This window comes from Nyctibius grandis, chromosome Z (assembly GCF_013368605.1).
Source record: "Nyctibius grandis isolate bNycGra1 chromosome Z, bNycGra1.pri, whole genome shotgun sequence".
Classification (NCBI taxonomy): domain Eukaryota; kingdom Metazoa; phylum Chordata; class Aves; order Nyctibiiformes; family Nyctibiidae; genus Nyctibius; species Nyctibius grandis.
This window is the reverse complement of record NC_090695.1, coordinates 31,927,859-31,952,410: the sequence shown is the minus strand read 5'-3', so window position 1 is coordinate 31,952,410 and position 24,552 is coordinate 31,927,859. Positions and strand designations below refer to the sequence as shown.

Sequence of the window (24,552 nt, the reverse complement as noted above, 5' to 3'; positions counted from 1 at the left end):
TCAGCAGTGAAAAAAAACTGTAATGGGTATGGTGTGGACATCCTGTACTCAGCATGATCTGTCTTACCCTACAGAGAAACTCTTAATGGTCCCAACTGCTTGCTAATGTAGCCCTAGTCACTGACTCCAGGGAGAGCAAAAATCCAGGTAACTTTCTTTGGGAACATTTTAAGTATTCTTTTGCCCAGCCCACTCTGCTTTTGAGTGTGGTACAACTGTGGAGCATTGCAGGACAGACGTAATTCTAAAAAACAATTTTCTACCTTCCATTGTAATATTGCTTATGCTGTAGAAGTAAGCATAATACATGGTAAAGACAGAACAGTTCCCCCACCCTGAAAAAAAGAAAGCAAGCTTAGCTCTATGCTACCGTAGTTACGATCCATTTTAGGGATGGATTCTGGTATGAGACATTCTGAAACTATGTGATTTGGCAGAAACTGTTGACTAAATAACATTAATAAGATTTTTGCAGGACAATATTCTGTAATTTTACTTTTGCAATTGTTTAAACTCACTTAGCTTTTTTAAATGTTTGACGCTGAAGTATTTATCCATCTGGTTAGTATCCGACTTGAGAGACATTCTCTGTATATCAAGGAATACTCACAGAAGTGTTTTAGAGTATTTTATCAAGAAGTCTCTTCTAGCAAGCTAGTTGCCATAGCATTTTCAGACTGAAGTCAGTTCAAAACATTTGACAGGCCAGTAGCATGTAAATATCACTCAAATTCAAAGTGAATCTGTTTCCTGATGTGTAATCTCCTTGGCAATCCTGTGTCGCTTGTCTTTAAACAAGTTGTTTTTGAACACAGTTATATCAGCGTGTAAGTCAGTTTAGCCACTTGAGAGTTACTTGTGTGAAGGGTTACAGGGGTAGACCTTCACTGATATTGTCCCTTAAAAGAAAAAACTTAAAAGTATGTATTTTCAAAATGGCTATTGATATACATGCAAAATAGATTTAGAAGTGCAGTAAACAATTTTATTTTTTGCTCTCAGAATACCTGTACTCAGCTAGTGTCAAAATAATGATAGTATCCCTGTGAATCGCCAGATAAGTTATGTTGCTAGTTTGATCATTAGTACATTGCTCATGGAATGAAAGCAAAAACATTTTCAATCACACCTTGGCTGTCTTTTTTCAAAAGATGTCACTTTCTTACTTTGACATATTTAGCGTTTTGGAAGCTGCATCAATTCTCTTTTCACAGAAGCACCTGGAGACATTTCTTCTTAGTGCTACGTACAATTGCAAAACAAACGCTATACAGGCCTGGGCTAGTATCTCTGCACTCCTGTTGCTTTCATTTGTAGGAGCTTGGCACTGAAGTACCTGGCACCCTGCTTGCTGCTATCATGACCAAGGCATTCCAGGTGTGCTCTGAGGAGGCACTGTGCCTGTTAAAAATCAGTTTTCACACAGAGGCACTGCTGTTTTCTTCCAGAAGTTACTAAGCAGATGGGAGACGATGGGTCTCATTCTTTTGTACTGGAGCACAGGGTACATAGCACCTGCAAAGCCTTAAACTTGCCTCCTCCCCCATCTGATCAGATTGAGGCCCATGTTTTCTGCAGTCACACTCTGCCTCATATCTGTTGGGGGCTTTTCTGGGGAAAGTGATGTCATCTGCCTGTCCTGCTGGAATGATTCTACTTCAAAATCAAAAAATATGTGGGCAATTTTGAAAGTCCTTGTTCGTGAAGGAAGAATCAAGGACTCTGCAGCGTGAGCTTTTTATATTTTGAAACTAATGATGGTTTAACATAAAAAGCTATTGTCATTGTTTCATCAAGGATTGAAGCATGGGTCTTTTCCTTTGGGTGAATGCTTTTGCCAAAGGGTTAAAGAGGTTTATTCATCCTATGATTTCCTTTAAACCTAGGTCAATAATTTCTTTTTTTAGACGAAAACTGAAGGACGTAGTGTGAGTCCAAATAAAAGTATTCTGATAGCTTGGAAATATTGCAGAAGTGGGACAGGAGTTGAGACATGTTCCCAATATTAAACATATCCTGTTAATTAGTCCTGAAGGCTTTCTCCTTCATATACAGGCCTTACTGCCCCATCCTTCCAAATATTTTGTAGGGCACATGGCTTATGGCTGTGGAGGATTCCAGTTGTTACACCAAAATCTTTTTATGTATGAGAGAAGAGTTCATAGGCTTAACTGGTCTTAACTTCAGGAAGCGTTTCTTAATTCACTGGCGACAGAGGGGCAATGTTATACTATATTTTGTTACTTCTTTATCCTTAGCAGAGCCTTTTCCTATTGAGATGATTTTCCAAAAGTTGATTAAAGCTGCTTTGGGAGCAGACCATGCTAGAGCAGTGGTGCAAAGCAGAATAGTCTGCTATACCAGGGAAGCTGAACCATTTTATTTTAAGACAGGTAAAAGTGAGCTTTACTATATTCTTAATTATTTTGCCATAGCTAGTAAAGACTATGCTCACAGTGGTTAAAATTCTTTGCAATGGCAGTGATGCTGAATAGCAGCCTGCCGGCTATGCTCTCATTTAGCTGTGTCAATGCAAGGTATGTAACGTGACTGTGTTCATTGTTGATACGACTGGTCTTTTCTTTCTCTTTCTAAGCAAGATTGCCAGGCAGAGTCCAAATTCTTCAGTGGTCCTTGAAATCTACTTTATAAGTGAGAACTGAAGGGGTAAAGGAGAAAAACCCCAAACAGAAAACAACTCTTAACTTTAATGCAGTGAATTAAGTTTGCTAAAAAGCAAATGACAATTTTGAGGAGTGTTTCAGCTCTTCATAAAGTGCATTATTTCTTTTACTGAAATGGATTTTGTGTATGCTATTTCAAAGTATTGTACATTGAAAACTGTAAGGTAGATCTTACACAAACACTCAGCAGTGTTTCTGTGCTGGCTGTCACACTCTCCATGATACTGCTCACACTTTAATTCTTTCACACTCTAGATTCCTTGTGCAACCTTCTGCCCAAGGCATATCTCCATAAGAAAAGGATGAATAATGCATTTTTAATTAATACATTCACATAAATTGAGAGGGTCAATTGAAGGGTTGTTCATATCGTTGATGTAATTAATCGCACTGAAGACATGTCAGCCCCATGGGGGCTGACTGAGTGACTGGGATAAGCCCTGCAGGAAGGAACCTGGGCATCTTGGCAGGCAGCAAGAAGAGCACAAGCCATCAGTGCTTCCTGGCAGCAAAGGGCCAAAAACATCTGCGGCTCTGTTGTCAGGAGTGTAGCGGGTCAAGTGAGGAAAGGGATTGCCCCCCTCTACTCAGCACTTGTTAGACCATATCTGGAACACTGTGCCCTATTTTGAGCCCCCCTAATATGGGAAAGATATTGGCCAACTGGAGCAAGTTGAGCTGGGGGCTATAGAAGTGGTTGGGCTGGAGCTCAGGCCCTGTCAGCAGTGGCTGAGGGACCTTACTTTGAGAATGAAGTTGGACTAGAGATCTGCTGACATCCCTTCCAACCTGAATGATCCAATGATTCTGGTAAAAGTCGTTACTGAGATGTTTAGTTTTTATACCCGTGTCTCAACTTAAAATTATTTTGTCTAACAAATAAGTCTTTCTCCTTTACCCTAGTTTTTATTATTATGTTAGTACAGATAAAGAGGACTCTGCTGAAAATTACATTTTTAGGTACCAAATATAAAAACATGCAAGTCTTTTATTCATGGTGTGGAACTAATGTAAGAACTAGGTCTCAGTAAGTTAATAGCATTAAAAAGGAAGGAGAAAACATTTTCTTTATGCCTAAAGCATCAGAAGGTATTAAAATAATGCTGGCACAAATCCATTATTGGCAATGCTTATTTCCAGTCTTAAGAGAAATACTGAAAGATGTCTCTGATTATTTTCACTTTTATATGTAACATACAGTGAAACATGCAGGAGATCACTGTTCAAATTTTAAAATCATGTGAAATCTCTTTGAAGTGTGTATGCCCAGTAAAAAGAAAGGATTGTAGAAAAGAGATCCATATTGGACTGGATGAAAGGGAAGGTCTACAGGTGTGTGGCCATGACTTACTACGTAATATGTCTGAGGCAGGTAAGAAGGTTTTGGAGGCAAAGACGCTTGGATTTGGGATGAGTTGCTGAGGTGAAAAAAGACAGGATGATATCAGAAGAAAGGAATAGGAGCAGAAGGGCATTAATAGAAGAAGCAGTACCTACTTGATCATACCTTCTTTTCATGGAAGAGTTTTAGCAGTCCCCTGCTATCAGCAGGATGTCCTTTAATCTGACAGCTTATTGTGCTATTTTTAGTTACCTGTTGCAATCCTTATAATTATGAAGTGTGATTTTATAAAAATCAAATACATTAAACTGTCTAAATTAATTAAGTACTGAACGGGCCTTCCTTTCATTTCAGATAGTTCAACATACTCTGTTCTTGCATGAGGGTTTTTTGTGTTTAGTGGTGCTGTTGTTTTCACTTACCACTGGAGGTTTATTTTTAACTTCCAAGTTTTAGGGTGAAAGTCATGACATATTGCCAGTGTCTTTACTAAGTTACCATCAGCCATGTAATTAAAACTAATTTGAAGTGAGATCTGTTTGAATTCAAGCTACTCAACTTCAAGTCATCAATGTTATAGAAATGAAGTGTATTTACACATTGGCACATTTTGATAAATTCAGTAGTCTACTTTACAGCATGGCCTCACAAAGGAGTTGTTTTACCACAGCTATCAAGAGAACAAGTGACTGGAGCAATGTAGTGGTGCACTGTGTGGCTGCAGTCTTCCATTTATGGACTTAATAGTGATGCTTAAATAGCGGACTCCAACAGGTGCAAGATGTGCCTATTCCTTTGTCAATTAAACTTATTTCTCTACCCAGCCTGAAGATCAGGAATTGGTCATGGGTGAAGATCTAGAGATTAGTTATGAGAAACAAGAGATTCTCTTTTGGATTTGTGGTAAATTGCTTCCCTCTCTTTGTAATCTTACTTATGCAGAAAATGAGTACATCCCAGATAAATACGTAAGAAGGGTATCTTTAGGCTTAAAACTAAAGTTGTAACAAAACTCCAGAAATTGAAAGCAGTTGCAAAAATGCTCATTGGGTAAAGCATTTACAACATCAGTCAATCTCTAAAAATCAGCCTTAACCGAGTTTCATGTTAGAATAGCTACTTGAGTGACTAAGAAGATGACATATATTTCAGGACCAAAATCACAAAGATTACTTGCACGACACAGCCAATTCTATCAATTGACGTTGGGATGTTGGACGTATCAAAAGACGTTGGGAGCCAGAGATTTGCAGAGATCAAATGATCTACAGAAAGTTTCAGCCTGGAGCACTGAAGGCCTCTAAATGTTTCATTCATTGCATTACTTGTGTTTTTTTCATCTGAAGTAGAATTGATCCCAAGTTGCACAATGTCAATAGTAAGTACAGCAAGTAACATATTTTGACTACAGAGCTTGGATATCGTTTTCTTGTTTAAGAGAAACTAAACAGTTAAACTTCCCTTTTGTATGATATCTGAATATATCAAGCAGAAGAAAAGGTTTGCTTTTATATTCTAAAATTGTGAGAGGCTCTTCATTGCATCTTATTCCTTCATTACATACTTAATCCTGTACAGAAACTCTTACATAAGAAGATGTGGTGTCCTTTTCAAATATTTAGATCCACCTGTTTACTATTAATTTCATGTCTGCCATGATCATCCTATTCCTGGAAGGGTGAAATTCAGCTGTGATGATAGCAGTTGTGCTGTGTCGTACCAGATGCATCAGGTTTGATTATTGTTTGGCCAGAGACACTCATGTAGATGGCTGACTGCATGTGATTTAGAGTGAGTACTGACTTTTGAAGAGACAAATACCAGTTTCTACAAAAATTGAATAATTAGCTTTCACTTTTAATCTTTTTTTGCTGTATGTGTGGTATGAAGTGCCAAAAGTGGTCAGATTTGTTTCTTCAATAGCTTTTCTATAAGCAAACATTTTAAAAAAATCTTCTAGAATTAGAGTCTCTCATTTGGCTTGTTTTGTTTTAAAATGTTGCAGTTTCTCAGACTAGGAAGCAAACTACTTAGCATCTTGTCTCAGAAACTTCTGTCTGAAAACTTAAGTTTATGAAAACAATGAAAAAATGATAGGCAATACATTTGTCATTTGTACATGTAACCCCTCCCCATTACATTTGCTTCTTAAAAATGCTCTTTACTATCCTGTTTTTTACAGCCAAACAAGATTCTGAGTCATTCCCTCTGTTGCCTTTGGAGAAGCGATCACTCAGCCTAGAACACTTTCTGCTTGCAAAGTCCTTCAGCTTTCAAAAAAGAAACTGAATACAAAGCAAAAAAAAATTCTCTTTCACATGCATGTGTATCTGTGATTCAAAGACCTTTAAGCCCTATGATTTTGGCAAAGAGTGAAACTGAAAAGGCCAGTTTCAGTGAGTTGGTTATTTTTAATTTTGCACAGCATCTGATGCGTTTAAGACACTTTATGCTTTGATTAAAGGCATATTTTTGCTATCCTCTCTCCTAGTGGGGGGTGGGATGTTTGTCCTTCTACACCACTAAATGCATTTAAAGCAATCTGGTTGTATACTCAAAGAGTTCCAACCTTATTTTAACCCTGTTTAGCACAAGTCTAACTCTGGTCTGATGAGGTTTATCTCCCTTGACACCCCCTGTATAGGCTATGATAGAAACAATTCACAGCCTACAGCTAACAAAGAACATAGTGATACAATGCAATGATTCAGGTTTGTGTGGTAACTCTATGTAATGACTTGCTTACCTCCCTTACGTGCAGCCGCTTGTTCCCACAGTTTGACCAGCACAACTGTGTGCATGGCTGGTGTTTATCTGAACCAGCAGAATGACCGGGTTTAAGTTTCTAAATACTCTTTTTTATTTCTATAGAGTACTAACAAACTTTACATTGAATCAGTCTTGAGAGAAGCATTTTACCTGTAATAGGCTGGCACTATTTTAATGAAGTTTTATTTTTAAATATTGGGAATGTAAAACAATGTTGGTGGCAGATTTCAAAGATACCACTGTGAGCTACGTGCTGGAATCCAGTTCAGTTCCCATGTTCCTTTTGCACCTACCCACCATTTGCCTCTTTGAAAACTATCTGCAGCTTCTAAACCTGCAACCAGACGTGTGGTTACTGGCTCAGGAAGGCAGTTCCATAGCTTCAGTCAGATGTGTGTACTGTTGAGTACAAAACAAAACCTTTTTAAAATTATTAGATTTTCTGCTCTGGAGACTGCTGTTAGCAAACAGGGAAGCTTTACATACTTAGAAGCAAAGTAATTAAAGCTTGACGTCTGTTTATTTCTAAAAGTTACATTCTTAAAGTGTTATGTTTATTATTTCATTTCCTTTCAATTTAGACAGGCAATCTGTGAAGTAATCACTAGGCCAATCAAATATTCAGTTTAGGGCTGACTTGATGAGGTGAACTGGATACTGCAAGAGGTCAAAGTTTATAGCAAGAGACTACTCCCTGATCTGTCTGAGAAGGTTAACTGCCGTTTTCTAGCATTTGCAGGCATCGTGACTTCTTGTTAGGGTTAAAGCCTGAACTAAGAACCTTAGTTGACCAGCTTTTCTTCAGCACTGTGTTAAATAAGATCTCACTTTTCTTCTAGGTGGAATAAAGGTGTGCCAAAACAGTGTCATCATGTATGATCTCAGTTTAGAGAGAAGAAGGAAACTTTTGCTTTTTTATAGTGTAAAATGAATGTATAATAGATAAAATAAGTTTACAGGATTTATTCACATGAAGTTGTATGAGAGTTTCTTAATGTGCTTTTTCTTTCTTTGCAGCTACTGGCTGACAAACAAGGTCCACATTAAACGACCCAGCACTGGTCTCCTCATGTATACACTTGCCACCAGATTTTGTGATGAAATTCACCTGTATGGATTTTGGCCATTCCCAAAGGATTTACATGGAAACCCAGTCAAGTATCACTATTATGATGACCTGAAGTATCGATACTTTTCTAATGCCAGTCCTCATAGGATGCCATTAGAGTTTAAAACATTGTATGTATTACATAACAGAGGAGCACTCAAATTAACAACAGGGAAATGCGTACAGCAATAAAGCACATGTAAAGTACAATAAGAAGTACAGAATACACACTTCATCATAAAGATGTTGTGGAATGGCAGTGGGATCCCAGTGAGGATGTGTTTCAATAAAACCGTTGGAAAAAGGAATTTTACCAGAAGTACATAACCAGCTATTTTACCTGTAAAGTGCTATACAGCTAAGCTATCTTCACTGCAAGGGTTCAAGTAAGTGCCACTTTCACTAAGAACAAAGCTTGAATGTATACTCAGTAGTGTTTACAGAATCCAGTGACACATTCATCATGAATTAAAGAAGAAAAATATAGCCTGCTTACTGCTGACTTGCCACTGTGGTCAGACAGCCCACAGAAGAAATCCCCAGTGGATGGAATATTTTCTTGAGCAAATAAGCCAGGCTTTGGCAGAAAATATCATGATGGAATTGCGTAGAGAAAGTGAAGCCCATAAGATCAAACAAATCAATAAATGCCTTCAGTCAGAGGACTGTTTCTGATCTTGTATTATAACCTCAGCTTTTGTTGCTGTTCTTCTTATTGCTGTTGGTTGTATTTTGTTGCTTTTGAGTATTGGAGCCCTTAAAGGATTTTGAGAATGTTACGAATAATTAAAAGTATATATCTTACAGAATTGTCTTAGGAAAAAAAATTGTAAGAGTGGGAGGGTGGAAGGAAAAAGTCAACTACTTTATCTATTTTTATTGTGTTGTATCCTGCTGTCACACAACCATTAAAGTCCCAGTTGTTTTTCTAGCTACTGCTGTCAGTACCCACCACGTGGAACCACGCAGAGGTAATTTTGATCCAATTTTAAAGAGAAGTTTTTCTGTTGTGTTCAGATTTGAAGACACATGAGAAGGTGCCCTTATTTTTGGTACCAAAGATTATTCTTATACACATTTTTTCCTTTCCTTGAAGATATGGTGTAGATTTAGTATGATGTTTCTTTGCTGCTGAAGGGAATGTATTCTTTATGTTATTTAAATTTTTGAATTAAGCATCTCAAAGCAAAGGCTCTTTACTGACTTTGCATATAGAATTTCATTCTTCAGAAAAATGTGCAGGAGTAAAGAAATTATATCCTACATTCAAATATATATATACACAATTTTTACTCCTGATCGGAAGTGAAACACAAAGGCTAAAGGAACTCGGGTAACACTGGAACATGTCTAAAGAAAAAAAAAGACCTAGCCAATCAAATGGAAAATAAAAGAACTGTAGATCAAACAGTTCTTTTAAAACTTAAATTTCTAATGCTGTTGGATGATATCTCCCTCTAATATACCTCTTTTGTGTCAGCTTGATGTTCTGATGTGTAATTGACAGAAATAACACAGAGCTGCATTATCTCACAGTCATTTTTCTGAGCATGTCTTGTTTATTGGTGAAACCAAGAATTCTTTCACTCCCTTCAAGAAAAAGAGAACAAGAGATTACAGGAGGGTAGGACAGGGTGAAGTGTGAGTACAGCATATAAAACCTGTCTGCATATGATAAGTTTTAGTGCTAATGGAGCAGGTAAATGAAGAACACCATGGTTCCACCATTTTCATGTCAGGCTAGGCTAAAGAGGAGGCATACAGATACAATGTGTGGGTATTTCCTTGTTATGTTTTCAGCTCTACGTTAGGTCCTCATCTCCAAATGTGATATTTGATGTATCTGTTGAATTTTGAACTAGCTTGAGCAATTTCATAGGTAGCACAACACTCACAAACATTTGCTAGCTAAAAGTGCCATTTATTACCCATTTTTCCTCTTAAGTTCACATGTATTTCATTGTGCACGATTAGAGGTTTGTGATTATGCATATTTAGTAGCTAAATCACTGCCTTGCAGACAGTTTTGCCAAAAGTTGATGGGAAATAGAAAGTTATTCTGCTATATGTAAGACACAGTAGCATCTTCCCTTATTCGCCAGTCTGTCCTACTCAGGACAGTTTGGCTATATGGTAAGGTGTGGGATGTGGTCCTAACATGATCAGCACTGAAACTAAGACATCACTAAACAGCAATACAGACTGGAATGTGTTTAATTTGTTGTTGATAAGAGGGTGTATACTCTGTGTAAACTTGAGTTTAAGACAAGGTTATTTCATTGATGAAAGGCGGGCATATTCCTGTTCTTTCTGTTAAGAGTTTTGCTGCTGTTGGTCTTATAAAGCATATTTCATACACATTGACAGAATTTCTATTGAGATAAAGAATTCACAGGTGCCAGTCTCACAGAAGTTCAGAGAAGCATCTGGTTAGCTTTGTCTTTTCTTCTGGGTATGTCTTGTCTTCTTCTGTCTAGTGTCAGGCCATCAACAAAAAGGGAATTCTAGTAGACTAAGCTATTAACTAACAGGTGATTTTTTTCACCTCAGGGAAGGTTTTAATACACCAATTGATTATTTCTCTGAGAGCAAAGTAGACAGAGACACTCTAATTTCTCTGGTAGTGGAAAAAAGTACTTGTGTAATTCAATAAGTGAAAGCCATGAGACGTAAAGAGGAAGATAGATGAGAAAGTTTGTCTTTAGAAATCAGCAAACGAAGAAAATTTGGCCTGAGCCTGTTTTTCAAGCTTCACATTTGATTCTATGTGAGTGAAGTTAACTTTAGTACATAAGCCATGGAGTCCAAATTTTTATCCTATTACTAAATCTGATAGAAGAGGGTTATACAGGGCAGGGTTTCTCCAGCTTGGTTTGGCACAAGACATCACAGTAGCACGTACTTCCAAGACAACAGAGTTTGCCCATACCTTCTTAAAACTGCGCCTTAACCTCATCTCCTGCAGGCTTTCCACCCTTAATGCTGCACAGTTCTGGCACCGTGAGCCATGGTCTCATAGCTCTCTACAGTCATCCACACTCCGTCCATCTCATAGCACCCTCCTCTCAAACTGGCACCCAGGTGTGTCTCCCTACCAAAAGCATAGGACTCCTCACTAACCCATCTCCAGTCTCACCTGCCTCAGCTTTATCCTGAGCTGAAGTGTAACGTAGTGAGTAGTAGGTTTCAAACCACCCTCTGAGGCAAGTAGCAGTTGTAGTCTTTGACCATGGAGGTTTTCACAAACACTGGGAGTCATTTCACTCTTGGTCTTGTATAAGATCTGAGTCCATGTGGAGCCCATGTGGTTTGTTGTGCTGCAAAATGTCTGTTTTGAGGTGTGTTTGTGACTGGTTACTGTAGGGTTACCTGAGGTGAGACACTCCCAAAGCTTTTCCTCTTAGGTTACGTGGCCTGTGGCCTTCGTTGTTAGCCCTGTCACTGCTGGGAAGCTGTAGCAGTAGACTCATTGCAGGCACCCTTTGTTACTTTCCCGTATACATCCTGGCTCTGTATTGCCCTGAGGCTCTTTGTGCATTTTTATTGAGGCACCCCAGGTCGCGAATGGAAAAAACAGTGGAAGCACTGTATGACTCTTTATAGGTGACCTGGGGCATAGCCCCAAAGGCTTAGCTTCTGTATAAGGACTTCAAAGTGGAATAAATTTCACGTTGTGGTCCTTCACTGAGCAGCAGTCAGCAGCTCAAGCCTTGACAGCTGCCTTGGATGATTTCTGTTTTTTATATACATTCACACATCCTGTGCTGCCTACAGCACAGATCAGATAAACAGGCTTTACAGCACAGATCAGATAAACAGGCTTTATTATAATTACCACTTTTATCATCCAACACTAACAACTAATACAAAGTAGATAGATAGGATAAAAAGAAGAAGGATCCCTAATATTTTAATGATATCTGCCCTGGTGAAAAATAACTGAGGAATGCCCATCAGTTGAGTGTTCCTCAAATTTGTCCCCACATCAGTCATATCAATTGCCAGCTATGGTTCCTAAGTGTATGTTAAAAATACAAACTGGGAGCTACATCAAGACAGCAGACAGTGTGTATTTTTCTGAATCTTATAATAGCTTTATGTTGAACAACTTGATTTCATTCAGATAAATTTATTGTAAATTGTTTATTAACATGTTAATATTTCTGTGGCAGAGACTCTTTCATATTTCATAAAAGTAATAGATAAATATATTTGATTGTAAGTTTTCAGCTTTGGGACAGTTCTCTCTCCCACAGCTCTGAGCCACTCTCCAGATATAAGATCTACTGAACCTTTCAAACCTTGGCTGGTTTACACAACCTGATGTGCGATAAAGACCATACCATTCTTTTGTTAAACAACATAAACAACACGTGCTTGAGGTCAGCACCTTTTCTCTAATTGACTGCAATTTGAAGAAAAACGGGTGTGGGCTCAGTACCTTTTTTTTAGTCTTTGATCTAGCAAAGTGCTGATCACTCTTTACAATGATTTTCCTGGGAGAGACATGTCCAGGATTTAGATGGGGATCTAGATTAGCATATTTCAGGATATTACTCTGAAATTGCACATTATTTATTTTTAAGAGCACTGTTACTTTGTGTAGGGAAAAGCACAATTGTTCTAAATGTAGATAAAATAAAGGAAGAGCATTTACAGAGAGCCTCATTCCTGCACAGTACTATTGCTACTGAGCATATGTAATACAATTTCTGTGGTTTAAAATATTGATATGTATTCTGTCAGGATTGTCATGTTTGACACTGTTAATTTTATTTCAAGTACAGCTATGGGGATTGTTTTTTGTTTGTATAACTGTAAAATAAAGACTTTTTTTCATTTTTCTGCTATATTCTGTTCCATATTCCTTTGTAACACAGTTGTGATAGTATTTTTTAATTATGTGCTAATTGTAAGGATATGTGGAAGGAGAGTGTATGCTCCTTTAAGGTGTCGATCAAGGACTTTTTCAACACAAAAGGGGATATTAAGAAGAGGAGAAAGCCATAAACAAGAACACAGAGAGACACAAACCTGACCAACAAATGATAAGGGAGGCACTAATTGGTAAGGATATGTGGAGTATAGGAATGTTTATTCCAGTAAGATTATCTGATCAACGACCTTGTCAAATGGGATACAAAGGAAAAGGGGGGAGTAATAAAGTATATGGAAACACAAACCTGACAGGCAAATCATAATGGAGACAAAGACAAGAAGCCAACCTTGTCAGTCACACTAACTGAACAGCTATCAACAAACTGCAGGCAAACGGGACTTTGCAACTGATAAATATGCAGACCTGAGGGTCTGGGATGTTGGAAAGGAGTCGGGACTGCAAACTGATGAGGCAATGTGCAGGGAAGGAAGAAAGGAGGAATAGACAGAAAAGGGGCCAGTCACATGTAAACTGTGGCTGGTGAGTACGCTTGTCCGGCTGAGCCCTGCACCTGATCACTGCAGTCTGTCCTAACTCCCCATTAAATCTTAACTACCTCTCTGCATAATCTCACTCTCTGTGTGTGTGAGTGCTGCAAGGACTCAGTGCCAGCTGCTGGGGGACCGGTGTGAGAGGAGTGGGTGCCAGCTGCTGGAGTCAGACTGGAGGTGTGGGTGCCCTGGCCTGTGGTGTCGGCTACTGGAGCAAGTGGGGGGGTCTCAGTCGCTCTCTACAACTACCTGAAAGGAGGTGGTAGCAAGGTGGGTGTTGGTCTTTTTTCCCAAGTAACAAGTGATAGGACTATTGGAAACAGCCTCAGGTTGTGCCAGGGGAGGTTTAGATTGGGTATGAGGAAAATTTCTTCACCAAAAGGGTTATCAGGTGTTGGAGCAGGCTGCCCAAGCAAGTGGTTGAGTCACCATCCCTGGAGGTATTTGAAAGATGTATAGATATGGCACTTAGGGACATGGTTTAGTGGTGGACTTGGCAGTGTTAGGTTTACAGTTGGACTCTGTGATCTTAAAGGTCTTTTCCAACCTAGATGATTCTATGCTTCTATGATTCAGTGCCAGCAGCGAGAGCAAGTGGGAATCTTTTACCTTCAGCCATGAGTTGGGAACAGTGTGTGTTCCCAAAACCAGCTGCTGGGGGTCACCAGCACAAATGAGGCAAGTGAGGGGCTCAGCACCAGTCGCTGGAGCAGGACTGCAGATCACAGCCCATGTGCCTGGTGCCGGTTGCTGGGGGGGGGGGGTGAGTTTCTGTATCCTCCCCAAACCTGGTGTGTGGGGGTAATCACCAGCAAACTTCAAGGTGGACCATCTGGTGAGTAGGACACCCTGGGTCAGGGCAGAGGGTCTGTGCTGGTGTGCCCAGGGGGATCTGCGAGTGTGGGGTCCTGTGGGGCAAGTGTGAGAATGATGCGTGTTTGCAGTGAGCACCAAGCTGGAGCAGCTGGAGAGTCAGGGACCCATGGGGCAGGCAAGAGGCCCGGGATCCAGGCAGGGGTGCCAGGTGGGAGAGGGGCCGTGCGTGTTCTTGTAAACCTGGAGAGTGTCCCAAGGCTAAACATGAGCCAGCAGTGTGCCCAGGTGGCCAAGAAGGCCAATGGCATCCTGGCCTCTATTAAGAATAGTGTAGCCAGCCGGTCTAGGGAAGTGATCGTCCCTCTCTACTCGGCACTGGTGAGGCCGCACCTTGAATACTGTGTCCAGTTCTGGGCCCCGCACTTCAAGAAAGATGTTGAGGTGTTGGAGCGAGTCCAGAGGAGGGCAAACAAGCTGGTGAAGGGTGTGGAGGGTCTGACCTACGAGGAATGGCTGAGGGAGCTGGGGTTGTTTAGCCTGGAGAAGAGAAGGCTCAGAGGTGACCTTATTGCAGTCTAGAACTACCTGAAGGGAGGTTGTAGTGAAGTGGGAGTCGGCCTCTTCTCCCGTGCAACTAGCGATAGGACAAGAGGACACAGCCTCAAGCTTCGCCAGGGGAGGTTCAGGTTGGACATTAGGAAGAATTTCTTTTCAGAAAGGGTCGTTAGACATTGGAATGGACTGCCCAGGGAGGTGGTGGAGTCACCATCTCTGGATGTGTTTAAGAAAAGACTGGACATGGCACTTAGTGCCATGGTCTAATTGACATAGTGGTGTCAGGGCAATGGTTGGACTCGATGATCCCAGAGGTCTCTTCCAACATGGTTGATTCTGTGATTCTGTGATTCTATGTGTGCAGCACTGGTGACCTTCTGTCTCTGCCAGCCCAGGAGGAGGCGGGAACTGGGCTGTCTGCCCTTCTGTTTGTGTGAGTCCTCTATGGGGGTGATGTTGGAGGCTGCACCTCCGTGGCAGCCTGTGTGACCAGCCATGTCAGTGTCCTCTGTGTGTCTGTGTGTGTCTTTGTGTGTCGCAGGGATATGTGCTGAGCTTCATTTCTGGTTGAGTCTGCAAATGGGAAAGCAGCAGCTGCATCCCTCATCCTGGGCAGAGACCCTCTGGCACTGGGCACCAGGCTGGTCTCCATCAGCTGAGTAGGAGAGGTCCTGGCCCAAAGCGGCTGGAGGAGGCAGCTGCTCATAATGTAATTAATACAATCTATTATAAAATGTTTGAAGTGGTTCACATGAGAGCAAAACTTACCCAATGAGGGCCAGAATTAATCTCTGTAAACACGTCAGAATTTGAAAGAAAATGAAAAAATGGCTTGTAGAAACCATATACAATACTGTAAAAAAAAATACACTATGCTTTAAAGCCTATTAAATCAATCAGTACCATGTTTTGATCAATAACAGATTTCTAAACCTTTACCAGTCATGCTGTAAAACTCCACCCTGGCTATAGAAACTAGAAAAAAACCACAACCTTTTCAACAGTGAATTTGTTATTTTTATTCTATAATTGCAGATTCAGCCTTCACACACTGTTGGAGCTTGTGTGTATTTGAAAATGGTATGACAGACAACATTTTGCTGAGCTGTGTTTTTCACGCCACAGGCGCAAAAGGCCATATTTTGCTGACTCATGCTTATAGTTCTGTAATATTAATTAGATTATTTTAAATGACTATCCATATTTATTGGGAAAGTGCTGTCTTTTGATTACTTACTACAGCAAAAATATAAGCATATGATTCATAACCAGTAACTGTGTCCATGAAAAATTCTTGCACTTTAATGAAGACCTGCTAACACTAGCAATATTCATCTGTGCTTTCTCCTGCACCCTTTAACACTGGCCTTGTGAGCCTCACCTTTCTTTATTCAGTTTATGCCTTCTTACCTTCTGTTTGTCTTTTATGTACCAAAATAGATACATATATAAATCAAGGAGATGTTTTCACCATTTTCTTATTCCAAAACTTTAGATATTTGATGTGATTTCAGTGCTGCATCTAAGCCTTAAGAAACCTGATTAACAATATGAAAGACTGCTTCTAAAAGGAGTATTGCCAAAGAAGTGTAATTTCCACTTCCAGTTTAGTTGTCCCTTTATGGCATTCAGGTGATAACAGAGCTAGCCAACTGCACAGGTAGCTAATCAGCACAGTAAAGGCTATGGTCTCGGAAAGAATACTTCTTTTCTGGAAACTAAAGTGTATTCAAGGGAAGTACAATGAGAAACATAAAATGACAAAGATGGAATGAGAAGGGTCCACTCTAAAGGAGACATCATTGCTTGACTCTCGGTGCTCTTGATTGTTTCAGAGCAAACAGGAAACATCTCTCCTTAAAAGGTGTCTGTTGATTACAAGTCAGCCTCTTAGTCTCCTCACAATTATTCCATGTTCTCGAGATTGTTGTATACATACTCTTGGTATTCTCACCTTTTCCACTCATTTTACATTGACATAATTTGAGTGGAAATAGTGGAGTTGATTCTATTTAGTGCAAAGTGTGTTTATAATAAAATGGTATTTAGTCTTTTAAAAGAGTGAGGAAAAACAGATCTATAGACACATGTCAGATATTACCTGTAAATCAAAGACTTGGAGAAGAAATTCAGTCTTCACTCTGTTGCTATTAAAGCTACTGTCTAGAGTTAGATGGGAAGTTTTGTCCCCTTTTTCCTCTATGGACTACGGGCAAGAGCAGAACTTCTGCCTTAGATTTCCAGCAGGCAGACTTTAGCCTGTTTAAGAGGTTGGTGGACTGAGTCCCTTGGGAGTCGATCCTGAAAGGCAAAGGAGTCCAGGAAGGCTGGACATGCTTCAAAAGGGAATTGCTAAATATTCAGGAGCAGGCTGTCCCAGTGTGTAGGAAGACTAGCCATTGGGGAAAAAGACCGGCCTGGTTAAACAGAGAACTTAGGCTAGATCTTAAGGAAAAAAAGAGAGCCTACTTGCTCTGGAAGAAGGGTTGGGTAACTTGGGAGGTCTATAGGGATGTTGCCAGGTCATGTAGGGAGAAGATTAGAAGGGCCAAAGCTCAATTAGAGCTTGATTTGGCTGCTACGGTCAAAGATAACAAAAAAAGCTTCTACAAATACATTAACAGCAAAAGGAGGGTCAAGGAGAGCCTCCACCACTTGCTGAATGAGGAGGGTAGTGTAGTGTCAGGGGATGAGGAAAAGGCAGAGGTGCTCAATGCCTTCTTTGCCTCGGTCTTTAATGTCAAGACCGGTTGTCCTCGGGAGACTCGGCCCCCAGAGACTGAAGTTAGGGGCAGGGGGGCTGTGTGAACCCCCCATAATCCAGGAGGAGACGGTTAGTGACCTGCTGTGCCAGTCGGACACCCACAAGGCTATGGGCCCGGATGGGATTCACCCCAGAGTAATGAAGGAGCTGGCAGATGAATTTGGCAAACCACTCTCTATTATCTACCGGCAGTCCTGGTTAATTGGAGAAGTTCCAGCTGACTGGAAATTAGCAAATGTAATGCCCATCTACAAGAAGGGTCAGAAGGATGATCCAGGGAACTATAGGCCTGTCAGCCTGACCTCGGTACCAGGCAAGGTGATGGAACAGTCATCCTGAGTGCCATTACACAGCACATGCAGGACAATCAGGGCGTCGGGGCCAGCCAACATGGATTCATGAAAGGCAGGTCCTGCTTGACCAACCTGGTCTCCTTCTATGACAAAGTGACCCGCTTAGTAGATGAGGGCAGGGCTGTGGATGTAGTCTATCTAGACTTCAGTAAGGCATTCGACACTGTCTCCCACAGCATCCTCCTGGACAAACTGGCTGCCCAGGGCTTGGATGGGTGGACTCTTCAATGGGTTAAAAACTGGCTGGATGGCCGAGCCCAGAGAGTGGTGGTGAATGGGGCAAAGTCCACCTGGCGGCCGGTCACTAGCGGTGTTCCCCAGGGCTCATTTCTGCGGCTGGTGCTGTTCAATATCTTTATAGATGATCTAGAGGTAGGGATTGAGTGCACCGTCAGTAAATTTGCAGATGACACCAAGCTGGGTGGCAGTGTCGATCTGCTGGAGGGTAGGAAGGGCTTTCAGAGGGATCTGGACAGGTTAGATAGATGGGCCGAGACCAATGGCATGAGGTTCAACACAAACAAGTGCCGGGTCTTACACTTCGGCCACAACAACCCCATGCAGCGCTACAGGCTGGGGGAAGAGTGGTTAGAAAGTGGACCGGCGGAAAGAGACCTGGGGATGCTGATCAACAGCCGGCTAAACATGAGCCAGCAGTGTGCCCAGGTGGCCAAGAAGGCCAATGGCATCCTGGCCTCTATTAGGAATAGTGTAGCCAGCCGGTCTAGGGAAGTGATCGTCCCTCTCTACTCGGCACTGGTGAGGCCGCACCTTGAATCCTGTATCCAGTTCTGGGCCCCGCACTTCAAGAAAGATGTTGAGGTGTTGGAGCGAGTCCAGAGGAGGGCGACCAAGCTGGTGAAGGGTCTGGAGGGTCTGACCTACGAGGAATGGCTGAGGGAGCTGGGGTTGTTTAGCCTGGAGAAGAGGAGGCTCAGAGGTGACCTTATTGCAGTCTAGAACTACCTGAAGGGAGGTTGTAGTGAAGTGGGAGTCGGCCTCTTCTCCCAGGCAACTAGCGATAGGACAAGAGGACACAGCCTCAAGCTTCGCCAGGGGAGGTTCAGGTTGGACATTAGGAAGAATTTCTTTTCAGAAAGGGTCATTAGACATTGGAATGGACTGCCCAGGGAGGTGGTGGAGTCACCATCTCTGGATGTGTTTAAGAAAAGACTGGACATGGCACTTAGTACCATGGTCTAGTTGACATGGTGGTGTCAGGGCAATGGTTGGACTCGATGATCCCAGAGGTCTCTTCCAACATGGTTGATTCTGTGATTCTGTGATCTCTTGTGGTGCACCAAGGAGCAGCCTCTGTTGAAGAGCCAGGGCACATCTCATGGCCCTTCTCCATTCTGAGAGGCAGTGTGAAGACTGATTTTCTATCCCAGAATGGAAAATGCAGACACCTGCTCAAGATACAACTCCTATAAATCTCAAGCAAACATTGCAAAACAGAACATTTCCAGTCAGGAATGGCAAACTGCTGTGCTAGGACTCCAAACACCAAAACTACACGTACGGACATTTCCAAATATAATGTAAAAAATTTTCAGTCTTTCAGCTCTTTAATTGCTCCAGAGAAAAATAAATACCAAAATAGTTTATTTTGCCTAAGCGATAGCATTTTTGATTGTGTATCTGTGGACGAACTTGGATTTTTGTGTTTCATAAAACAATCCTTCCAGTTCTTCCAGAACAGCTTAAATGAGACTGTTGTATTTCTCGTCAGAACTAGACCATTTTGTAGGTAATTATTACTAATGAATTTTTTTTCTTCTGTTTACTGTGGTTGAACAGCTTGGAGTGTTACCGTTATGTCAATGTGTGGATAACACACAGAGAACAATTATGAGTCTACTAAAGTAAAGTTCAACTCCTGCCTTTAAATGTAGTCCCCTTCTAAAGAACACTCAAAGGCAGTCCTGGAAATCAGCCTGCCAAAAGAAAGCCTACTAACACACTGGGATGCTCTCCAGGAGTTAAGCCCCAGACCAGTGTAAAGCTGGGGAAGTTCCAGCGTCAGAATGGGCATGGAGAATCAGCCAAGGCTCTGACTGTCTGAAAATATGCTCTGTACATAGAAGGAATCCTTCCAAATAGCCACCATCATCCTTAATGTACATCTCCAACAAATGCTTTAGGGAGATGTATGCTTTTTGTAGTTGGCCTTCTTGCCTCAAGTTATAAGTAATCAGTCTGAAATCCTGACAAAGGCAAACGATGCTCACAAGTGTTTTGCTAATACAGAAGGGCTGAAACAGGCTATTTCCCTGCATGGTAGCAGGTAGGTAGGTGCAAGCTCTATGGTTACCGGTGCACACCTTTTTTCAGATAGTACCTTAACAAAAAAAAAACATTCTTGATGAGGTAGCTATGCTGTCCAGGTAGTGTTTCTAAGACTTCTTTTGCTTCCTTATTACCTCATGAATTTTATTCTCAGAAGCTTCTGTTCCTTTCAGAGATTGACAGGTGCTATTAAATTCAACTGATCTGCCTGCTTTTTCTATCAGGTTTCTCAGACTCACCTTCAGGACTCAGCAGCTGTTCTGGAGCATTCAGGTCCTTGTCTCCATCTACTGCTTTGTTGCACTAACAAAAAACAGTTTCAGGTCTGGTAAGTTCAAGAACAGCGTCTGAGCAGCCGGTTCCCACATTGTTTTCCTATATAATCTCTGACTGCAGGAAAGCAAGAGTCAAAGTGGAGATTAATGACATTATGATAGTATGAAGATATCCAGGAAAAAAAACAGTAACAAATCAAGAGCAGATGCTTTCAAATGTCCCTCTCTTGAACCCCCAACTGAATGGCATTCACCCTTTCCTCTCAAGGGCTGTCTATTTGCTCTCCAAAGAGAGCAAGCTGACTTCTAAATCTGTGCGTGAAGAGAGACTATTTGAAGCCTGAGGCAGTGTTATGTAGCAATGCACCAGCCTGGAGGAAGAATAACTATTGTAATATGGTAATCCAAGTGGATGAATTGCTTCTTTTCAAAGAAGAATGGAGTAGCCTGGGCAGTGCATCATGGTAATGCTCTCTGCTTTGCTTCTACAGCACATAGAAGAGTGCTGTGTGATACCTAAAGCAGCATTCAGCACTATAATAGCTCTAACTCTGTTCATCAAACAAGTCATCCTATGAGTAGTACAATGTGTAAAGCCTGATTTTACACAAAGTTATGTCCTGAAATAACCTCAGCTCCTCCCATGCCAGCTGCATCACTGCTTTTCCACCTTCCACCTTTCCACTTCCAGTGCCTTCCAGAGTCTTCTCAGTGAGCTGCTTCCGCTTCCAATAATCCCACATCCCTCCAATATCCCCTATCGCAGCATGGGACAGAGGACCTATTTTGCAAAGGCGGGAGAAGCTCACAAGCCAGGCAAGTAAAGGTGCCTATGATGCGAGTTTGCAGCTATGCAAGGGCTAATAAGGCCATATAAACCTCTAATATGGCTAATAAACCTCTATCCCATTTAGAGAGTAGGCTATTGCTCCTTAAGGAGTGCAGAGTGCTACTTGTCTTTCCTGCAGCATCAAAAGTGTGTTCACTCTCCCTCTCCTTGTAACCTACTGGTTTCCAAAAAGTTTTAGGAATTTAAAAAGCCTAAGCTGCTCTTCTAGAAAGTGTGGCTGAATTTGATCAAGGAAAACAGTTCACTGCCTAGGACACAAAGTTTCATACTTTGACGTACAAGAGATGATGCTGAAGATGTTTTATATTGCCACAGTGCTGCCAAAAGCTTTGAGGTGGAAAGGAGTTAAATGAATTTTTCTTGGGGACAGTTTGGATGTCTGTAGCAGTCTGACAGGAAACAAATGTAACAGAAAATCAGTCTTCCTCCTCTAGGTACTTTTTTTAACAGATCCTGGATATTACTAAATCCTGAGACTGACAGATTCAGTGACAAAAATCTTTTGCCTGATGGCAATGGCATTTTTGGCTATAAGTGTTGGGAAAAAAAAAAGAAGAAAAAACAAGAACTGAATCAGTGGTCTGGAGATTTGAACATACTTCAAAAGGAAAGAGCATTTCCAAACAATGATCATTAAAGCATATTTCAGTCCACATTAACCTGCTTCAGATGCCAATATGTTAAATCTCCCATTTATCAGCGAAGCCACTTGCCAATGCTGTACAAAAAGCACTGAATTACATTATGCTGACTGTTTGACCACCTCTTGACCAGACTCTACTTGTCTTATATTCCCACAGAAAAAAAATTGCCTATTTCAGTGCTCGAAGTAATCTTATGATCAGATCATAAGTGTAAGGAGAAAGCAAACCATTGTCAGTGCTCATAACCAGAACATATGATAGACATAATTTTGATTTACCAGCTCTAATATGGTTTCTTTTAGCATTAACTCAAACGTTTCTTGATAGACAGTATAAAAAAATAACACTGTATATATGGAAACAGGAAATTTTATGAAAAAATTAAGTCTTGGCAACGGTTGGGGCTTCCCACAAAAATTTTTTTGCCTTCATTTGCCTGTGTAGTTCCCATTTCATTGTTCTTACATTACTAGTCTCCAGAGGACACTTTTACTGCTGGCTGAGTTGCCTGAATTTTCATCCAGCTGAGAAATGTGGTGGCACAATGTCAGGTCAATACATAAGTTACTTCCAAAATCTTGTTTATAGGCAAAGACAAAATACACTTTACATATAAATCCAATAATTTAATGTTAATATCATCAAAATCTGGATAATGTAATTCAAGAATCATTATTAGTCTAGATCTATTACAGAAAAAGAATAATAATACAGTTAGAATACAGGGAAAAAATTCTTAGTAACAAGACAATTTAAATTGTAATATACAAAATTTCTGGGTTTTTTCTGGTGCTATCCTCATCCTTCACGTTCTCCTTTCAGTCCTAATGTCAGTGTGGTCATTCTCATCATTCATAGTGAATTATGGGGAGTTGTCAGCATCCAGTGTGCTTTGCCAGGAGGAATGTGATGTTTATGTTGGTCATTTCTTTCTCACTGTAGGATCCACTTAGGGTCATTTTTGTGTTTGCTAACATATCTTTGCATCTTGCTTTTTATTTATTAGTCTGCAGCTCCTTGTTACACCCAAATTTACTATATACATATTTTAGATGCTTTTGTGTATGTTCGACACCATTTCTTTGTTACCTAAAAATCAGATTTTATTTCCATCTACAAGTCTGCATTTTTTTAGCTGACTGCTGGTGAGTTGTTTATTGCTGTGGGGTCTCCAGGGCCGAGCCTGTGCCTCATCTCTCAGCCCACTGTCCTATGCCACTTCCTGGGCCTCCTCTTTGCAAAGCTTCTGCTGTTGTACCAGGCCTGTGCCTTCTCTACTTGAAGTGTTAGAATAGTATCTCATGCTACACAGGATGACTGTTTGTTACTATTGATATAAAAAATGTTGCTGTGCCATACAAAGAAAAACAATACAACAAAAATACAACCAGACAGCTGGTCGGTTAGAAGAATTGCTGTCACAGCTAAACCAGGCAAAACAAAGCTGCAGACAGGTCAAGAACACTCAAACAGAGCAAGCCTGTGACAAGCCTCAGTCCTGAGGCCTTGCAGACTCAGTACAAAACATATGGCCTGTTACTAGCAATGGCAATAGGGCTTTACTGGGCTACATGGTTACACACAGGACTGGTAGCAAGCATGGCCATGAGTTTAACAGCAGCCCCTGGAATCCCACCTCTAAAGTACCACTGACCTAACATTTATGGAGTGGTTTATCTTCCTCCTTTTTTCCAAGTAATTTCATCTTAGAACGGGAAAATCAAAAGTCATCTGAATGCCTTTCAAAGCTGTATTTGTTGAAATCAACGTAGGGTGAGTAGGGGAAGTGTCAAATTTCCAATAAAGCTGTATTAGGAAAAATTTCTGGACCAAAGGTGTTACTATGTTGATAATTACTTTTTACATGTAATACAACATTTCTCACATTGCATTAACCTTTAGTTAAGAGAGCACAGAATAAATGCTCTTGACTTTGTAAAACACTTCTAACTATGAAATATGCAATTTTTGACTGAACAACAACTTTAAGATGACTGTTGAAGCTAAAAGGCAGGCTGAGGATAGAGGGGTGAAAGAGAGAAAATGGAACCACAAATGAGCAGACATAGCATGTCTTAATTAACAATATCATGACTGCTAGGTCCATATACTAGTTTTTAAAGCTGTTCCCACACACAAACAAGGCTTGAGCATCATTATAGTGCTCAGGAAGCATACTTATTCAATTTGTTCTTAATTTGCATATGTATATATAAGAGTACAAAGTGGTTTTTTTATTGTTTTTTTTTCAATTATGTCTGATACATGAAGAAGAAATGGGTAGGCAATTCTGTTATTTTTTAGTGGCCAAATTCTTGCTCTTTCTTCTAAAGCAATCGCCCAAAGTCCCCTCAAGCAATTCTCTGTCTTTGTGAGCTTACATGGGTGTAAGCTAGATTTACTAAAGAGCATGGGATATTACTTGAGCATTATTATTGCACAAAAGTTACTGGAAGTTAGAGACTAATGTTTTAAAGCATCTCGTTATCGCTTTGGAGTAACTTGCATTGTCTAACAGGACACTTCTTGGATGGATGTCTGACCTGCTCTGTGATGCAGTTCCAGATGTACATACCAGATAATGCTTCAGCCAGAGAGGTAAATCAGAGAAGGTGTAGGTGACTGTATCCCTGAAAGAAGAGCCCTGGCAACCTGGGACAACAGAAGCTCTAC

At 40.8% G+C, this 24,552-nt stretch overlaps 1 protein-coding gene across 1 annotated transcript in view; it reads left to right on the top strand.

The window, feature by feature from the left end:
- The window catches only part of ST8SIA4 (ST8 alpha-N-acetyl-neuraminide alpha-2,8-sialyltransferase 4), a 61,691-nt gene extending 51,866 nt beyond the window's left edge, over window positions 1-9,825 (top strand). Inside the window, exon 5 of the mRNA XM_068423025.1 lies at window positions 7,813-9,825. Coding sequence (XP_068279126.1) covers window positions 7,813-8,095 — 283 coding nt within the window. The 3' untranslated portion in view covers window positions 8,096-9,825. The remainder of the gene's footprint in view (window positions 1-7,812) is intronic.
- Window positions 9,826-24,552: the final 14,727 nt, after the last annotated feature.